This window comes from Lepidochelys olivacea (assembly GCF_965140295.1).
Source record: "Lepidochelys olivacea isolate rLepOli2 genome assembly, chromosome: 7".
In the NCBI taxonomy this organism is placed as follows: Eukaryota; Metazoa; Chordata; order Testudines; family Cheloniidae; genus Lepidochelys; species Lepidochelys olivacea.
The window spans coordinates 56,746,925-56,767,098 of NC_140417.1; the positions used below are offsets into that span (position 1 = coordinate 56,746,925).

General features: G+C 45.2%; 1 protein-coding gene across 3 annotated transcripts in view; it reads left to right on the forward strand.

The window, feature by feature from the left end:
• The window catches only part of PIK3AP1 (phosphoinositide-3-kinase adaptor protein 1), an 87,917-nt gene that overhangs the window by 48,094 nt on the left and 19,649 nt on the right, over positions 1–20,174 (forward strand). For all 3 annotated transcript variants that reach the window (XM_084634079.1, XM_084634078.1, XM_084634080.1), the window contains 6 exons: positions 155–299; positions 5,123–5,265; positions 6,014–6,146; positions 8,950–9,146; positions 11,659–11,848; positions 19,794–19,889. In XM_084634079.1, the coding sequence (XP_084490205.1) occupies positions 155–299; positions 5,123–5,265; positions 6,014–6,146; positions 8,950–9,146; positions 11,659–11,848; positions 19,794–19,889 (904 nt within the window). The remainder of the gene's footprint in view (positions 1–154; positions 300–5,122; positions 5,266–6,013; positions 6,147–8,949; positions 9,147–11,658; positions 11,849–19,793; positions 19,890–20,174) is intronic.

A 20,174-nucleotide genomic window follows, 5' to 3' on the forward strand; every position in this document is an offset into this window, starting at 1 on the left:
GGGTTACTTTTTCCAAGTGGTGTTTAGAAGCCCTGAAAAGGTGTCCCCATTGCTCTGAGCTGAATTCAGCACTGGGGAGAGCAGTGCTGGGGTTGCAATGAAGAACGGCTCCAGGATATTGTGAACCTACATGTTGTGATGCCTTTACTCCTAGGTGCAGACAACACTTTATATTATCATGAAATGTAAACTGGATTGTCAAGTGAAAACAGAAGCTGAATTCTTTCCAGAGAATGCCCAATCTGTGCGTGTGCCAGCCAAGATGGAAAATGAATACACTGTCTCTGTACAGGCTCCTGGTAGGTAGAACTTCTCCCTCTGGGAATTAAACTGTTGCAGATGGGAACAATCTAGAGCTTGGAACACAAAAAGCTAGAGGCAGGGAAATCACAAACTTCTGCTTCCTCCCAGCTCTGTGTCTTAGTGTGGGATTGGTAGAGTCCCTTGTCCCCTGTGCGTTTGTGTCCCCAATCAGTAAGGTCACAACTGTAACGCTGGCCCTCCTCATTGGGAGTTTTGAAGAACAGTTATGGCTTGTAAAGCACTTGGAAGCTGAATGAACCCTCAGAAGTGCAAAATATTATCACCGCCACCAGGGCATCAGAAAAAGATTGATGCCAGTAATGGTGTTCTTTGTACGGAATGGCTTCAAAGGACACAGCAGGGTAGTGTAGGCACAAAATATAACTGCTAGGAAAGTTTGACATTTAAGCAGTTTTCGTTAGCACTCTTTGTGTTGAGAATTTCAATATCCCTCAAAAGGGTAAAAAACACAAAAGCAACAGTGCTTCCCTAATTCATAGGAATCCACTAGATACTGAAAGTGAAACTTGCTATGTGAAAAACGAGATCCACTTCAATTTAGGCTTACACAGTTTCTTTTAGCCTTGATTATGTATGTTTTAAGACAATGCTAGTCTCACCTAGGAATTACATATACATGCAAAAACAGATAAGGCAAGAAAAAAACTGATCAAGTTACCTTGCTTGGGGCCAGAGTGATTCTTAAAGGCTCTGGTCTCTACTATGTTCAACTCTTCTTCCCCTGTGTCTTCTCCACTTTCTTATTGTCAGTCTCTATCTTTTATTCCCTGTTCCTTAACTTTGCGCAGACTCAGTTTACCAAGTTACCTAATCTGTGTCCTTATCTAGTCTAAACCACTAATTTATCATATGTAAATCACAATAACTAACCTCCAATAATACATTCGTGCTTATCCTGCGAAAACTTACTTTTCTCTGTCTGGTTTCCAACACATCTATTCTTTGCTTTCAACCCCACTGACTCCATCCAGTTGTTTTTATCTTACAGTAGTTGTTTATTCTTCTTACTGGTATGATTTTGTGGCCTTGGGGTTTTTACACATTAGCTTGTCTTGCTGGGAGGGAAAGGGTGTGCACTGGATTTACTCCAAAGCTACTAGCTCCCTCTGCTTCATCTTGTTGTCTGCATAGGCCAAGAATTTTACTGATAAGATACCCAAACCAATTTTCTTATCAGCACAATCTGTACTGCTGCATCCACCGAAACACATACAAAAAAAAACCATACCTTTCTATTTCCTAACAGTAATATATATAATCATTATTTAATATATATTTGTGGTACATAATTCATTGCACAAGTCTCGAACAAACTGACTAGTGTAGCTTGCTCTTTAATTCATGCAAACCTGTTTATTTGTTCTGGGTTTGTAAAAAAACCAAACTGAAAGTTACAAACCTGAACTTAAATTTTGGACCAAAGTTTAGCAATGGGGTTTTCGAGGCATCTTTATAAATTTGTGGTAGCTTCCCAGTAGGGTGAGTTAACATCCATTTTGATTTCTTGAGTCAAGTGGTGACTCTGTTGCTTCATTTGAGAAAAATGCCCATAATTAGAATTGGGCAAAATTTTTCATCTCAAGGGTTTTTTTTACCACAAAACGCACATTCATGTTGACCAAAACATTTTGTGAATTCATGTCAAATTCACAAATGGTTTCGCTTGAAAAATAAAAATCAACCGAAAAAGTGGAAACGAAATGTTTTGATTGTTCAATTTGAAATGATTTTTCATTGAGAAAGTTGCTTAGATTTTATTTTTAAAAAAAAATTTAAAATCTCAAATGAAATAACTTCTTTTTCCAACTTTTTGGTTTGCTGAAAAATGTTAGTTTTGACCAGAAACAATCCTTTTTCCCTGGAACAGACAGCAAATCAAAACATCATTATTTGCACGTTATGTCATAATGTGACAGTCTGAGGGACAAATCATTACACCTGTTCAGCTTCCCTGAAGTCAGTGGGTAGAAATGGGGAGAACTTGGCCCAGCAAACGGTTAAGGTAGTGTGTCTAAAACAAGACTGTTAACTTAAATACCAAGGCTGTCAAGCGATTAAAAAAATTAATTGTGATTAATCTCGTGATTAATTGTGCTGTTAAACAACAGTAGAATACCATTTATTTAAATATTTTTGGATGTTTTCTACATTTTCAAATATATTGATTTCAATTACAACACAGAATACAAAGTATACAGTGCTCACTTTATATTTATTTTGATTACAAATATTTGCACTGTAAAAAACAAAAGAAATAGTATTTTGCAGTTCACCTAAAACAAGTACTGTAGTGCAATCTCTTTATCGTGAAAGTTGAAATTACAAATGTAGAATTATGTACAAAAAAAACTGCTTTCAAAAATAAAACAGTGTAAAATTTTAGAGCCTGCAAGTCCACTCAGTCCTACTTCTTGTTCAGCCAATCGCTCAGACAAACAAGTTTGTTTACATTTGCAGGAGATAATGCTGCCCACTTCTTGTTTACAATGTCACCTGAACATGAGAACAGGCATTCTCATGGCACTGTTATAGCCGGCGTCACAAGATGCCAGATGCGCTAAAGATTCATATGTCCTTTCATGCTTCAACCAGCATTCCAGGGGACATGCATCCATGCTCATGATGAGTTCTGCTCGATAACAATCCAAAGCAGTGCAGAGTGACACATGTTCATTTTCATTTTCTGAGTCAGATGCCACCAGCAGAAGGTTGATTTTCTTTTTTGGTGGTTCAGGTTCTGTAGTTTCTGCATCGGAGGGTTGCTCTTTTAAGATTTCTGAAAGCATTCTCCACACTTCATCCTGCTCAGATTTTGGAAGGCAATTCAGATTCTTTAACCTTGGGTCGAGTGCTGTAGCTAGCTTTAGAAATCTCACATCGGTACCTTCTTTGCGTTTTGTGACATCTATAATGAAAGTGTTCTTAAAATGAACAACATGTTCTGGGTCATCATCTGAGACTGCTATAACAAGAAATATATGGCAGAATACAGGTAAAACAGAGCAGGGGACATACAATTCTCCCCTAAGGAGTTCAGTCACAAATTTAATTAATGCATTATTTTTTTAACGAGCATCATCAGCGTGGAAGCATGTCCTCTGGAATGGTGGCTGAAGCATGAAGTGGTCTATGAATGTTTAGCATATCTGGCACATAAATACCTTGCAATGCCAGCTACAAAAGTGCCATGCAAATGCCTGTTCTCACTTTCTGGTGACATTGTAAATAAGAAGAGGGCAGCATTATCTGATGTAAATGTAAACAAATGTGTTTGTCTTAACGATTGGCTGAACAAGAAGGAGGACTGAGTGGACTTGTAGGCGCTGAAGTTTTATATTATTTTGTTTTTGAGTTCAGTAATGTAACAGCAAAAATCTACACTTGTAAGTTGCACTTTCATGACAGAGATTGCTCTACAGTACTTGTATGAGGTGAACTGAAAAATACTATTTCTTTTATCATTTTTATGGGCAAATATTTGTAATAAAAATAATATACACTTCCATTTCAATTACAACACAGAATACAATGTATATGAAAATGTAGAAAAACATCCAAAATATTTAATAAATTACAATTTATATTCTGTTGTTTAACAGTGCGATTAAAACTGCGATTAATCATGATTAATTTTTTTGAGTTAATCGCGTGAGTTAACTGCGATTAATCAACAGGCCTATTAAATACACATTTGGAAACCTATTTATACATAGACTCTAAGGCCAGAGGGACCAACCAATATGATCATCTAGTCTGACCTTCTGTATAGCACCCGCCAGAGAACTTCCCCCAAACAATTCCTAGAGCAGATCTGTGAGAAAACATCCAATCTTGATTTAAAAATGGTCAGTGATGGAGAATCCACCACTCTGGCTTTATAAATGTACCTCCCTTTCCTCCAGCTTATTGAATTAAAAAGCATGTTGAGCTTGCTGTCTCTAATACTAAGTGAAATAAGCTTTACATTTCCTATGTATGTGACAGAGTAACACTTCTAGTCCAGGTGGCATTCTGACTTGTTACAAACAAAGGGGTATACAGGAATTAATGTTCAACCCTGACCAGGTTGTGGCTCAAAATGTGTGATGTAGTGTGTCAGAAGGAAAAAGCTGATCCACCAGTTGTACGTTGAGTTACACATCAGGAAGGGTATAAGGTCAGAGGTATATAGGAGACTAAACCTGAGTCTGATTAAAGTTGCAGGGCTGAACTGCACTTAACCTTCATTGAATTTCACTCAACTCCAGTTCAGTTGATGGGGATGCAAAATCTACAGTGAGTTGTAGATATACAGTGGTTTGGGTTGGAATCTGTTCCAGAGAGCCCCAAGACTGGGGTGGCAAGAGGTGCTCTACCTCAGGGTTGAGGTGCATTGACATAGCTGTGTGTTAGCATTGGGTAGGCTGGATTAGAATTAGCAGGGAATGCTGCCAGTCAGGAGTGAGGTGCATTGACATAGCTGTGAAGAAGAAAGCTCTGCAGCACCTTCCTTCAGGATGCTCAAAGCAACCTGTATGCCCTCTGTGATGCATAGGGTTGCCAAGCCTCCAGGATTGTCCTGGAGTCTCCAGAAATTAAAGATTAATCTTTAATTAAAGATGATGTCACGTGATGAAACCTCCAGGAATGCGTCCAACCAAAATTGGCAACCCTACTGACGCATGCCAGATTCACCCACGAATTGAAAAGCTTTGGCTGATGGAGTGAAGTGGAAACCCCTCCTAATGTCAGTGCTACTTCTGGGTGCTCATGCTCATTGCCTGGTCTTACTGGGGATTGTTTTCCTTTCCTTTGAAAGACTTAACTTCTGGAGCAGCATCTCTGCGGATATATTCAGGTGACTTGATGGTGGGGGAAGCGAACATCAGCTATTACGCTGACATGGAAGAGATCGGCAACTTGTTGGCCAATGCAGCTAATCCAGTGGAGTTCATGTGCCAGGTAATGACAATGGACAAAAGGCAGCTTTTGAAATCAGCCCTTTCTGGGGCAGGAGGTGAGCAAAGAAGATTTCCAAAGCACTCGGAAGGAAAGAGCTCACCAGCAGGATAGAAATGTAAGCTAATTGTCTTCTTGCAGTCAATATTAATTAGGTCTAGCAGATGTTTCCCATCTGCAGAAAGCAGAGTGTGCTCTCTCCCTTTGAGGAGCTATGGTAACTCCTAGATTTATTGGCAGCGCAAGGAAAATGCAGTAATTTAACCCCCCAATTTAGACTTTGCTAACTTGAGAAACTGGGTTTAACTGAGAAACCTGGAATAAGTCTTCAAGAAATAACAAATCATTTGGAAAGCTAAACATAAAAGCCTAGTGCAACAAGAGAAACTGACAAGGCTAGTTGAGTGCATTGCAGAAAGTAAAGTAACTCCTTCATTTTTCACTCCTGTTTTAAGAAACGACTTAATCTTTGCATTCCAGGCTCACTCACTGTGCTTTCCAACCTGCATACTCAGTCACTGAAAATAGTAGCACCTGATCATGTAACTGAATACAGTATCATGAATATGCACCAGGAAGCAGTTAAAATTGCATGTATGACCTTAACTTTGGCCCTTCTGGTCTTTGAGTGTTTAGCATTCTCTTCTCTTGACTTAGTTTTTTGTTTTTAACCTACTTTATATATCCAAACTGAACTGAATGTCTGGCCTGAAAACGCCCCCAAGATAAATTACTTTTCACTTGTGTTCAGGCCTTTAAAATAGTACCATATAACATAGAAGCTCTGGACAAACTGTTGACCGAGTCATTGAAGAACAACATTCCTGCAAGTGGATTGCACCTGTTTGGAATCAACCAGCTGGAGGAAGAAGATATGAATACAAGTAAGTGTTTAAAAAACGTCCTTGTTACAACTCTCTGCTTGTAATCAATGGCTGTAAAATGAGTTGCCTGCAGTACTGTGTGAAATGGAACGACAGGGTTTTAACACATAAAGAATGGAGGAAAGAGCCATTACTTTGGCAGGCCTGGGGCAGGATGGACAATAATCTATGGCCAAGATTTTCAAAAGTGCCTAGTGATCTTAGGTACCCAACATGAGCCATCTTTAAAAGAAAATTGAGCCCCTGCTCTCTGAAAATGAGCTCCCTTTCAAGGTGTTAAACTGAATGCTGTTGTATTAATTTAGATGGAATGAAGGGGCCCAAAGAGACAAAGGAGTTAACATAATCCAGTCACTGTAGAACATTAAACAAGGTTTGGGGTTTGGTATCTAGAGACCTCAGCCAAAAAAATCCCCATTAAACTCTTTATTGAAAGATACAGAAAAGAAGGAAAAACAGTTAAAGCATTTGAAATGTAGGGTATTAAATACAGTTTTCATTTTAACAACATCCCTTGTTCCCTTTCCTTTAGCTGGAGAGAGTTTTTAGAAGGACACCCCTCCTCCACCCCACATTTGACAGTCATTTAGTTGGTATTTGGTAATAACTGTCCTTTTGCGGGGGAAAGAAAAGAAATGAGTTAAGCTTGACTGGAGCTGTCATTGGTGCTGTACTTGTTAAAGTCTGATCCCATTTCTTAGAAGACAAGTCGAGATAAACACAGACACCAGGGGAGAGGAAAGAGCAGCAAAGAGAGAAAATGCAGCTTCTCTCTGATGCTGACTCTCACTTGCAGCCCTGCTGTGGGAAAAACACAGGCATGACACACGGTCTGATCAGCCACTGCGAGACTGGCAAACTTGTTCCAGTACTGGGCTGTGTAGGGCATAGCCTTTAGCTGCCTTTCCAGTGACAGGCTTATAGCAGTGTTGGAAAATATACAGTCTTTGCTGGCTAAGCTGGACTGTTCTTAGACAGAAGGAAAAAGGAGGTGGGAAAGAGAAGAGGTAAGGCAGGGAAGGAAAAGAACACACCAAGGTGGGGAGGGGCAAGACACGTCTTGCATCCTGGTGGTGGTTGGCATTCAGCTGGAGCTGGTAGGGTGGTGATGTCATTTGGGTCCCTCTCTCTGGCCCAGTCTGGTCAGACATCCCTCAAGTTTAGGATGAAAAAGGACCCAGGAGATGTTGGAAGTGGCAGCCATGATGGTGAAACTTGCTCCAGTAGCCAATTTTTCTCCCCAAAGTCTCTTTCTTAATGACCCCAAAAGGGACTGCCGGGTGCAATAGCCCATCCCCTCTTTATTTTCTCTCTCAGTTAGGCTTAATATCAACATACCCATTTTGGTTTATTCATTTTTGGTCCTCAGTCCCTCTTGTTTACCAGGCATGTTCTTAACGCATGTCCTTGAATTGTATCAGGAGGCCTTTATGTTTGGACTAATTCAGTCTCCTTTTTGTACCTGTTCCCATCACCATTGGTTATTCTAGGTGATTTTGACAGCTTATGAACTTTCACTTCCTTGTTCCTGTTAAGCTCACAATTAGGATAAATTGGGAGGCCCAGGGTCCAAAATCACTTGTCACTCCTGAAAGTCTTGGGCGTCCGTTTTTGTAAAAGTAATGCGTGCAGTGAAGACCACCTTGACCACATGCCTCAGGACCTGCCTGGCAGCACTTACAGCCTCAGCAGTGGGACACGACAATGTCTCTGAAAACAGGCCCAGTTTGGTAGAGGGCGATTTGATTTTAAATGCCTGGATCAGAGCAGCCTTTCCAGATACGGTAGCTTGTTGTTGTGGTCAGAGTGCTGTTGAATTCCCCGGGATTAGCACATGGCTTTTGGGGATCTTGGCCAGCACCCCAGGACCCCTTTTTTGGCAATATTTTCCCCTATCCCTCTTCTGTATTTCCTGCCTCTTTGTTTAATCTTCTTATCCTCACTTTGCTGACACCCAGCTGGGGTTGACTGAACAGTGCTGCTCCTTGAATATCCAGAAAGAGCCCCTGTAAATCGGGCAGCTCCCTTCTCCCCCATGCCAGACGAAGCCTTCCTCAACCTCTGTCCTGGGCAGTGCCTGACATGGGCTGTGCATGTCTTCTGTGCCAGTATTCCTGAGCAAAGTGTGCACCTTGGCATGGAACTAGCAAATGCACAAGCATTCTGGTAGGCGTGTTTACGAACCTGGCTGAGGCTGAAATTAGCCACATGCTTCTTCACCACAACGTCATGCGTCTACCGCTGTTTAGTGAGAATGCGCCTTGTTCGTGGCTAACTCTGCCATCTAGTTTCTTGAGGGTTCACTACCCTGCTCCCCAACACCTGATGTGCTGCCCTACCTCATGATGCTGATGCATTCGCCAGAGAACAGCTTTTCCCTTTTTCACTCTCTTCTCCCTGACCTTCCAGCTGATCCAGAGATGGAGCCAAATGCGCCGCCAGCGGTGCCCCAGTGTGCCAGGCAGGTGTGCCCTCCTGCAGCATTTTTCATGAGAAGATTTAAGTGTCTTTGACGCTCAGCTTTTCACGGCTAAGTTGCAGCTTTGAAATGCCTGAAGGGATTTGGATGCCAAACTCCCAGGAAAACCAATGGGAACTGGGCATCCGAATGTCCTAGATGGCTCTGGCTGGCTCAGCCCTACAGGCCGAGTTCTGCTCCATTCTGATGTGGTGTAGCTCTTCCAGGGCTATTTAATGTCCTGCTTTTGTGTGCCTCCCCCTTTACTAGCCGCTGCATTCATTGCCCACCGGGTGTGTTGATGCCAAAGAGGAGCTTGATTTCTAAAAGCCTTTGTTCTCTCAGATCAGAGGGATGAAGAGCTGCCGACGCTGCTTCACTTCGCTGCAAAATACGGGCTGAAGAACCTCACGGCCCTGCTGCTCACTTGTCCGGGAGCCCTGCAGGCCTACAGTGTAGCCAACAAGTATGGGTACTACCCAAACAACATCGCTGAAAACCATGGCTTTAAGGACCTGCGGCAGTTCATTGACGAATACGTGGTAAGAGGGAGCAAGGTGCTGCCGGAGGGGGCTGTACGGCATTCACTTTGCACAGTGAAAGCTGCCCCAGATCACTCTCCGTCAGGCTGGTAGCCTGTCACCAAGGACGGTGCTGTGCACTGGGATGTCAAGCTGTGGAGGGGGGTGGGGAAATTGGCATACCATGGCCTCTCTCTGGTGTAAGGTGGGGCTGGCAGCTGGGTGCAGCATGGGAGACTGGGGAAGATGGGCAGAGGGCTCTCAGAGAGGAGCAGAAGAGATAAAAACAGAGTACGCCTTTCTGGTCCCCTTCCCTCACAACCCTTGGGACCAGCATGCTGCTACCGATGCGTCCATGGCATCCGATCCCTGGTGTGAAGCTTCTGAGATAAACCCTAATGCTGCCAAAGCTGCAGCCCCTCAATCCTGTTCTGTCCAGCGAAGTGCCATGGCACTGACTCAGAGTGTGCTGTGGTTCTGGGGCTCCAGGACTCTCTCTGATTGCCTGCACTTCAAAGTCTTTGCACTTTGTCACTTCAAAGCAGCAGGAAAAGGAGCTGAGGGGAAGTGCTCTGAACGTGACAAGCACTTTGCAAGCACAAGGGTGACGCCTTGGGGGTTTAAATCTCTGTGCAGAAGGCCTTGCACTTGTTAGCTTGGGGGCTACACGTATGAAAATGGAGGGACTTAATGAGACGATGGAGGGGGAGGGATGTTCACCCTCCCCGGTAGGGGTGAAGCCCTGTTTTGAAGACTTGGGTGCTGCTTAGGTCTTGTGCTGGTTTTCTGCGCAAAGACAAGTGACAGACTAAAATGGACTGTGCAGGCTCCCGATGGGCAGCTACTAGCCAGGTTGTGTGGCCTTCCCCTGAAATCAGGGGAGTTACAAGCCTGTGAATCGCCTCTTTCATTAAAGTGCAGGAGAAGTGCAGGAGGCTGAGAAAATCCAGCTACCTCCAACCCTTTTCTTTGATCAATACATCATGAGCGTCACAGGCCTGGCCTGGCCTGTGCTAGCTTTTTCTCCCACGTCTGTTGTGGTGTGAGAGCTAGTCAGGCTTGAAATAGCAACCCCAATGCGCTATCCGCCATGTCCCGCTTACTGTAAGCACAAGTCAGTGGTCTGCATTAGTGCAGCCACTGGTGGGGGCGAGAGCTGCAGATGCTAACAACCAAAAAGCCACTGTGGCAATAGCCAGAGGAGGCGAGGAAAGAAGGCTCCTTCCAGCTGTATGGCAGAGAGCTAGTGGCTGGGCCTGGAGCACAGTCGGTGTTGGGTTAGGGGGAGAGCAGCTGGGGAAGCGTTCTGCCTCACTGGCGCAGGCCTTGTAAAATTAGCGCTGCTCTCCAGCGCGGCACCTGCATAAAGAATTCCACTGCCCTGAGAAATGAAAGTGGCTGGTATTACACAAGCGATGATCAGCTGTGAGGTTTCCTGTTGGTCTCTCGGAGTAGACGGGCTGTGCACTCCCAGAACATCTTCTAGTACAGCTGTCAAAAAAAGAGGAAACTAAATCCAGAGTGAAGCAGGGGCTGGCCCTTTCTTGCTAATGCTTGGGGCGAGGAACTGTTTCTTTGATCTGCATCTCCAGCTAAAGTCTCCAAGGGCAGCTTCTGTTGAGCCATCACCACCTTAGAATGAGCTTGGCATGTGTCCTGGCACTTCCAAGTATGTGAGGCTTGAGGCGGAGTTAGCAGAGGGGCAGCAACTGTTTAAACGTTGTGCCCGCTGGCTAGGGGTGTTCGCCTGTACCCGGAATAGCCGCCAAAGGCAAACACAGCATCACCCCTGATCACTAATACGTCACAGGGCTAGGCAGGGGAATCTGCAATCTCCACGCCATGCAGTAGTGGCGGCAGCTGCTGGTTTGGGGGTCAAGCCAGCTCTCCTACTTTCCCATGTTGCCTCCTCTGTAAATGGCTGTTCTGCATCTGGGGGGATTGGGTTCTCTCTCCTTCTGTCCCCCTCCTGGTGCTGGATTCCTGCACCTGAGCTTGCTCCTCCACTGAGCTACCCCCTTCAGCTCCACAGAAGAGCCAGCCCAACGGCAGGTGGCCAGGGAGGATCTCATGATGGTGCTAGTGCTATTAGAGACAGCTTGGGTGGCCTCTCAGAGACCTGGCTATCCACTGCAGCATAGGCCCCGGGTCTGTGCCGCTACGATGAGGACGAAGGTCCATGCAGCCTTAGATATGGGTTTACACCGGAAGGCTCTTTCCATTACAAGTGGGTGGCAGACTTATCCTGATATTGGCACCGACTTCCCAGAAGGGGAGACCTGCAGATGCAGTTGTGGGCTCAGAGGATGGATGTGCTGGTGAAATGTACCAGACTGATGTCCCTGGAGACTTAAGTTCTCTGCTTGCTTAGAGCATGGGCAGTAATTCAATCTGCTAACTCTGGACACTAGATGGATGCACGTGCACTCAGTAAATCAGAACATGCTAATGCACTGCACCTCACATAGCAAGAGCAGCTTTATTTCCCTGATCCTCTCCTTCCTGAGTCTTTTGCTTACGCTCCCTCCTCCAGGAAACTGCTGATATGCTGAAGAGTCACATTAAGGAGGAGCTGATGCAGGGTGAGGAAGATGACTCTGTTTATGAGTCCATGGCTCACCTCTCCACCGACCTGCTGATGAAATGCTCCCTGAATCCTGGCTGTGATGATGAGCTCTATGAATCCATGGCCAATTTTGCCCCGGATGCCTCAGACGATCTGTGTATGTATAGACTTTACGTTGTGTGGAGTGTTGCAGACCGTGTCAATACTCAATCTCTTATTATGTTAAGCCGAGTGTTTACACATGGCAGGTCCCTGACTGCATTTATACTGTGTTTTGATTGTAACATTTCTGCTCTGTCCACACCAGCAGCTCTAAAAGATGGTTGGGCTACTGTTGGCTTTGAGATAACCGGCATAAAAAGAAGTAACGCTTTCATCATTAGACTGCAGATCTTGCTCTGCATGAAAGCAGTATGGTAAAAAGGCACTTCCTGTACAGTAGGGCTGAGCTCTAAAAGGAAGGACAAGGAACTTCAGTCTGATGTAGAAGCTGAGAAGCCAGTGTAGTGACTTGAAGGGAGGCAGGACAAGCTAAAAAGTGTGGGTTGTTCTTGTTTAAGTGCTTGGGAGAAAGTCAGCTGTCAGTGGAGGGGAAGGGAGTGTGTTGGCACTTTAAGAATTCATTGCTTCAGGGAAAACTTCTCCTACTGAAACACTTCTGCTTATAGACAATATATCTTGGATTGCTTCCCCTCCCCCATAGGAATATGAAGGACACTCTAAAACAAGATCTGTGTTGCTTAGGGGTTCAATTGCCACTGCTGTTTATCCTTCACCTGAATTCATAATCCCGTCTTTGTGACGTCTCATTTGGTTGCTGTGGAGATGGTTATGTTGCTACAAAACCAGGTTGTTACGATTTCAGGTGGAGAACAAGCAGCAGGAGCAATTGTATGCCTCAGCCACAAAGATCCCTTTGTCCCTAGTCCTTGAGTGAGGGCTGGGGAGCTGTGGCTAACATGTGCTGTTTCAGAAGTGGTCTGCATAGAATTGGTTTCTAGATGTTGGTTTGGATAGTTCTATGGAGAATGGGTGGATCTCTGTGTAAGGTATTTAATGTGGGCAGGGCAAAAAAATCAGAGGAAAAACTAGTTGAGTTTAGTGGGTTGAAATGCCTAGACTCTACAGTAACCTAATAATTCTTTTGGTGTAGGGTTTCCTATAACTTAGTCTCTGAGACTTTTGAATTGGAATGTAGAATGTAGCTGTGCTCTCAAAATGGCCTCGTACTGTGTTCTCCGACTTCAGATCAAATGTGCTCAGCTGACGAGTAAAAGTGGTCTGATTGCCAGTACTGCAAACTTGGGGTCTGAGTCGGGCTGCGCTTTCTGAACCTCACCAGTAGCAAAGGTTCTGCAGGCCGCATTGTGCTCTTGCGACACATGCACAAGGCCAGTGACTTTGGTGGCTTTGCAGAGGTCTGAAGGACTAGAACGAAGTGATTCTCTTGGTGCACAAAAGGGAACTGAATCCAGCTTACACACTGCTGTATTGGCTCTGCAGGGGCTGGCAGAAGTAAAGAACAAAAAATTCTGTCACTAGTGGGCAATCTTGGCTCTGAATTCACACAAGGAGCAGATCTGAACAAGAGGGTGACATCTTAAAAACTATGCAGAACAGAGCTGTTCTTTAAGTCTGAGGTTTGGTCCGTCTGCATGGACAAAGAGCCTTGAGCACTTTCTGTAACAGTGTGTTTGCTCTTGTGTCCAGAGCTGTGTTGTGCTTTCTGTGCTCCACATGGCTATCCCCTTCTACCACGGGGCTGGTGGTGGTATAAAGAATAAATCTTTGAAGGCCTTACGGAGTCTTTACCTGGGAAAATTCTTAGGCCTAAACAGTTTTTGCCCCTATGTAACTGTATTGGTGTAGAGACGGATACAGCTCAACTGGTGGTGTAACTTAGTGTTGATGCAGTTATTTCAGCATGCAGATGTTTGACTGGTGTCTGAAATAAGCCCTTATTGAAAGTGGTGGGAGTATTGCCTGTGTTAGGACTGACTTAATGATTATAGATTTCAAGATTTAGCACTTAGTTAAAGCTCTGAGGAAATGAAAGACTACATAGAAAAGTGAAACATGATGTTTGTTCACACATTCCCTCCAGGTTGGAACTGATTTCTAGTATCTCCAATGGCTTCTCTGAACAAGGGACATACTAAGCCACAACCATATGAGCAACATGGCCACCTGGCAGGATTGGACCACAGTTCTTGCCACACACTTCGAGAACTGACCCGAGAAAGCTTGAAAGCACCAAGGGGTCACCTAGCTGAATGAGAAGCTATTTGAAATGTAATCAGTTTCAAAGCGTTAAAAACAGCTTCAGGTTATACACTGGTGCTTGAGTCCCCCAGCCAGTCTCTAGTCTTGATCCCTTTCATCTTTTCAATGCTTTTCTCTCTCTCTCTCGGCCTATGGAAATGGATTCTGTGCAAGGAATTTTTACTTTGTGGGTCTGACAGTTTCTCTAACCGTTCAGTTCCAGGAAGAGGTGATACTTGTGCCAGGATTAGGACAGATTTAGACACCAGTGTGATAGTGTCCCATGAAGCTCAATTTTAAGATGGGCCACACAACCACAGAACTAGGAAAGAACTGTTCCTGTACAGAACTCTGTGTCCCCGGCCCTGTCCAGTGCAGGGTTATTCCCTACAGTCACTTCCCCAGTGTCCTTCTAAATGCGCAAAACCCACTTCCCTTCACAAACTAGCCCACAGCCAAATAGCTCTTGCTGTTAAGAATTTTTTTGATATTGAGCCTAAATTGTCCTTTAGTTAATTTCATCCCATTAATTGTAGGAATTCCCCCTTCAGTAGAATTCCCCTCTGATTACACCTTACATTTGACCTTACAAGTATTTGAAAATTCCAGGCATAAGGAAATTGCAGCAGGTTTGTGTGGGTTGCAGGTGGATGTTACAAACAGCAGCCAAGAAGTATGAAGGGGGAGTTATCCGTTTCACCTCACTTCTGCATTGTGGACAAAGGGACCATTTTGTCTTAACCACTGTGAACTCTTTTCCTCCACCAACCTCTCCTGCTCAGTTCCAAACCCTGGATCACTAGGAAATGTGGCCTTTTGAATGAATCTGTGTGTGCCAGAGCTTTCCTCCCAACTTCCACCTCCCAACTCTTGGGGGTTGACTAACCTTTAACCAGTGGGTTCTTTTTGATCTAAGTGCACGGCAAACTTCCCTGCCTGGAATCGAATGTGCTTTTCCTAAGAAGATGCCAGAGGGTAGTAGGGTCTGCTGTGCCTGATTAGGAAGGGCAAGTAGTGAAGCCTGATGGAGGGAACAATGGAACTGTCTCCTTAAAGTGTGAAGCAGAACACATCCTGTAATGCAGTGAAGTACCAGACAATGTCAAGGAACTGGTCAATGTCCCATGTCTGTAGATTGCCACTGTTCGGGTCTGTTTCTTATACTGAAGAAGGTTCCATGTATTAAGGCCTTAGCACATGCAGCTCAGTAACGACTGACTGGAGTGTGAAGGTGCAGATTTTTATCCAGTCTCTGAACCAATAAGGAGAGCAATGATTTACTTGTAGGAGAAAGCTATGAGGAACCTCTGCCCTCCTCCAAGGCTATGTGTTTCTTGACCCTGTTCACTCTGTTCCCAGCCAGGGGAAGGCATTTCCTTCCTCGGCTAGATAGTTCTGTGACCCACATTTTGACTTGCTAATTATGACACCTATTTTTGTCTGCAGCCAAGGATGCTGGAACTAGGGGTGCTGAGGGTGTGGGAGCACCCCCTGGCTTGAAGTGGTTTCCATCATATACAGAGTTTACAGTTTGGTTCAATGGCTTTCAGCACCCCCACTATAGAAATTGTTTTAACGTTACTGTCTGCAGCTGTGACTTTTCCCCCTCTAGGAATTACTCAAATACCATTCTGCCCTTTTCTAGGGCCTGGCGTCCACTGACTTCAGTGCATTTAACAAACTGCAATCTTCCGGCCACGAGCAGCCAAAGCACCTTAAAAGTGGGGGGGCCACAGGCGCCCGAACTATGGTCCCACCCCCATGTTACCCATCCACCCCGAGATCCTACCCCTTCCCCCAAGGTCCCGCCCTTGCTCTGCCCCTTCCCCCAAGACTCTGCCCCTGCACCACCCCTTCCCCTGGGCCCCACCCACCACTCACTCCTCTCCGCACCATTCCCCTGTCACTTGACCTTATGGCCGGTAAATAATGGAGGGGCCATGGCCCCCTGGTCCCCCTTGTTCTGGTGCCCCTGCTTCCAGCCACCTTAGAAACATTAACTCCATTTTAGATGGGGAAACAACCATGTCACTTCCCCTCTGCCGCTGTGTACATGTGACTTTGGACAAAGATCTGGGACACCAGATTACCTGCCTGATTCCCAGCCCTGTTACCTTAACCATAGACCATCCAGCTGCAGGAACTAATGGAGCCAGAGTTTCATGCTTTAGAGAGTTAAATAGTTAATCTCGCAAGCTCCCCCCCTGCCCCCCCCCGGAAGGGACACTGCTGGAACAGCAGCTTTTAAACGATTGTGCTGTGAAGTGCAGAACGAGGTTTCAGAACCCTTGACTCCCTACTAAGAGTGGATAGTAGAGTGGATTTTGTTAGCTGCTCACATTGTCTTTTCCCATGGTAGTGAGCTGTGTTATCCCCATTCCCCCATCCCCCGCATAGACAAGGTTTTTCTAACCTGTGTCTATGGACTGTAGATAGTACACAGAACTGCAGCCTTCTTGTCTTCCTCAGGTGAGCGAACGGAATCGTGCACAAAATGTTGCTGCTTTAAAATTCTGGGATGGGATTATGGCAAAACACTGAAGTCTTTGTGTTAAGTAATAGAGAACTGACCTCTGAACACAGCTGGCTTTGTGTGTGCACTCGGTAATAGCTGATTACAAGTGGCTCTGAAGACTTAATGGAGATGGGGGCAAGGGTTTCTTTACAGGTTAACATAAAAGGCAGGTGCAGCCATGCACTGAGGCAGCCCGTGTGTATTGTTGGTGTCTCTAAGACCAAGGGGCAGTGACTGAACTTCCAGAAGGTCCAATGCTCTGTTGGCTCAATGAGAAGCTGCTAACCCACATGAAGTCTCCAGTCGCTGCACAGAGTGGGAAGGGAAATCGGAGGGCAGTCTTTTATCTTAAATCCTACCTAGCATGACACCTGAGATTCCAGCATGGCTTCTCCTCTCCCTGCTGGTTTCACGCCACAAGATCCTTCACCCTAGGTCCCCTGACTAGCTCAAGCAAACCTGGGGTCACTTGCAAACTATTGCTGGGCACGTGGCTGTGGGGCCCAGACTTTGTAGGTGACTCTTCTCCCCCTAATCCCTGCTCCAGAGTCTCATTTCTGATGAGGTAAGGGGAATAGATAATCCATCTGGGAGATGTCCAAGGCTTCAGCTCGATCTGGGGACATGGGTAGGACATTAATAGGTGTCATCTATATACAAGGCAGATCTGTGTGCCAGGAGACAATGATGTGGTAATTGCCTGTCAGTCAAGCCCAAGATCCTGCCTACATCGGGGAAGCTAATCTCTCTCCCACGGAGTCAGTGTCTGCAGTTCCCTGTGATCTGTCACTAACCTCTTCGCCTACTTCACTGAGTAATGTCACATACTTGATATTTTATTTATACTTATGGTTCATCCTCCTACGGAGTCGGGTATATGGGACAGTGCACGAGGATAACCTACCTCTGGTGTCTTGGTCTCTTATTTTTTGTCCATTTGGAGTCTGCAGTACAGCAGTGTCTAATATTGTAAGCTGCTGTATTTCATACCAATTAGGTATTGTCCTTTGACTCCTGGCAAGTTTCCAGTGTGGCTCTCAGCTGGGCAAAGTTTGGGGTCCCATTATAGTTTTTACTCTTCCTTGGCAAAATCAGCTTGGCCTTCTACTGGTAAAGGAAAAAAAGAACACCCCATAAACGGAACACATACCCTACAGGCAGTTGGTGAGATTAGTGAGTTAACTAATCCTGGCTAATGCCCCATAAAACAGATCTGGTCTCTATCATGGGTCACTCACTAACCAAGTGTAACAGTGATCCCTTAGTATAAGATTTTCTCTGCCTGAAATCGATTGACAACTTATTGGCTAGATAGATCGATTTTACCCAGAAAAGCAGTAGCCTTCTTATGCAGTAGTTATCTCCGGTAGTTGACACTACATGGTGAAAAGATTTGGCTACGCAATAGAAAACTCCCCAACTTCCTCTTACTGTGCTGGTCTAATGATTTTGCAGAGCACTGACAAAAAAGGGGAACATGAGGCTGTCTCTTTGTTTTCTATGCGGAGAAGGAAAGGAATTTTGCACTCCCAATGCTGTCTACTCCACTCCGAAATCCATACATCAGTGGCTTGTTTCATGGCTGATTGTATAAGTTGTAAATATCAGTCTGTTAAAATTATTTATTACTTGGATCAAAATGACAAGTTTCTGTACAAAGATATGCACTCTAATGCTGAAACATTGGACGTGCATAGCCAACTCCAGCTGAGCAGCCCAAAGTGTCTTCCAAACAGTAGCTAATCCTCAACGCCCTGTTGGCAACTTCACTAAACTCTCCACTACACAACTCTGTTGTTCGCCTCTGCCTGTACAGCAACGGCCTTTCTTAGCTGCGCACTTGAGGAACTTGGCAGAAATCCTGTGCAAAATGTACTGAGCATAGCGACTTTCAGTGGCTTATAACTTGGCCACATTAAAACCAAACTTGATCAAAACATGAATTTCCACAGATGGGGCCTGTAATAGTTAAAGCACTTGCTTAACATTCTTAAAGTTCATCCCTGATCGGCAAAGCCCGGAAGAATGTGCTGACGTGCTGAATAGGGGTCTGTGACAGGGTGCGCCACTCCATGCCAGGATGGTGCCTCCTCCTGGTCACTCAGGGGAATAGCATGCCAAATCAACATCCCTTCCCATGGTGGCACACCATCTTTCCGCCTCTCTCTCTGGGTCGGAAGCCCCACTCTTGCTCCATGAGCTGCTGCTGCCTCTTTGTGACTTGGCTCTCCAGCCACCTCCCTCGACATGTTTTCCCCTTCCTTCAGCAATCCTGGGCAGCCTTCCCATTCACTGCCTCAGAGTGCCACTTCCTCAGTGGCTGGCAGGGGAACCCGGATCCACCCTTTACTCAGGTTCCGGCTCAGGGACCCTCTAGTCTGCCGTCAAGGTCTGTTCCCTTTTAGACCTTACTGCCTTTCCCTGAGCCCTTTCCTTACCATATGGCACTCCCCCTGTCACCTGCAGATTTGCTAGCAGCTAGAGCCTCCAACCACATTGGGGCTTCATTGTTAACTGCTGTATAGATTTGTAGTAAAGACAGTCTCTGTCTATCCTAAATAGTTTACAATCTTAATTTCCCCTCCAGCCATTTCAGCTGCAGAGCATCACACAAAACTTGTTTGGTGGGAATAGCGTATCTGCCTTCACATTAAACAGCTGAGCCTTTCTATACACTAGTCTCCTCCAGGCAGGGATCCCGCCTGGAAATTTCAGCCTGAAAGGTGAAAGTGTTGTGAGGTTATGGGCAAAGAAAGACACGGTTAGAATTTAGACTTAATTGTAGTATCACTGCTCTACTGTTCCAGTGCTGGTATTAGGCTTCGTCCGCACTTAAAATGGAGGTTGTCATAGCTACGGTGCTTAGGGGTGTGAAAAATCCACACTCCGGAGCGCCATAGCTACGCTAACCTAACTTCCATTGTGCTAGGTACTGTCGCTTGGGGAGGCAGTGTTCCTACAGTGATGGAAAAACCCCTTTCATTGCCATAGGATGCGTCTACACCATGTAGCTATGGTGCTAGAGTCCCTGTAGTGTAGACATGGTTTTAGATTGGATACAGTGCAGTAAATTCGCTGTTCAGAGTAGGCATGGAACTCTATCTAGTCTTACTGGGACTTAGCCCCACAATCATCTGTTGAGGCAAATACTTGTGCTTGGAATTGTCCAAATTGTCCATCCTAAAGTTGAGTGACTGGTCAGTAGGCCCAGATGTTTCAGAAATCTCAGGTCCGCTAATCATACTGGGTTTGTGAACAGCTAATGGAAAACCTGGTGTGGTTGAAGACATAGTTAATGGATTACTCTTCCTAATTGTTCTTCCAGATGTTGAGATGCTTCAGTCAAAACCCGAAGCCCCAATCGCTAGAGACCAGCTTTCTCTGACTACAAAAGATTCTATGATCCGCAAATTTTTAGAAGGTGAGAGCTGGGGGGCGGGTGGAGAGTGGAGGTGGTGGGGGAGGGTGGGTTAGGGCTAATTAAAATGAATTCTGTTTGAGATTTCGTCCTGCTCTGTAAGGATAGACGCAAACTCCCAGTGCTCAAGGTGAACGGCTCTGCTGCACTGGGTATTTTCCGCATCTGCTGTAAAGTGTTCAGTACAGCAGGGAAGGTGGTTGATGTATCTGCATGGTAACACAACCAACTTGATTCGTGTTTTAACTCAGAGTAAGATCCAGTTCTGGTTCTATCCCCTCCTCACTT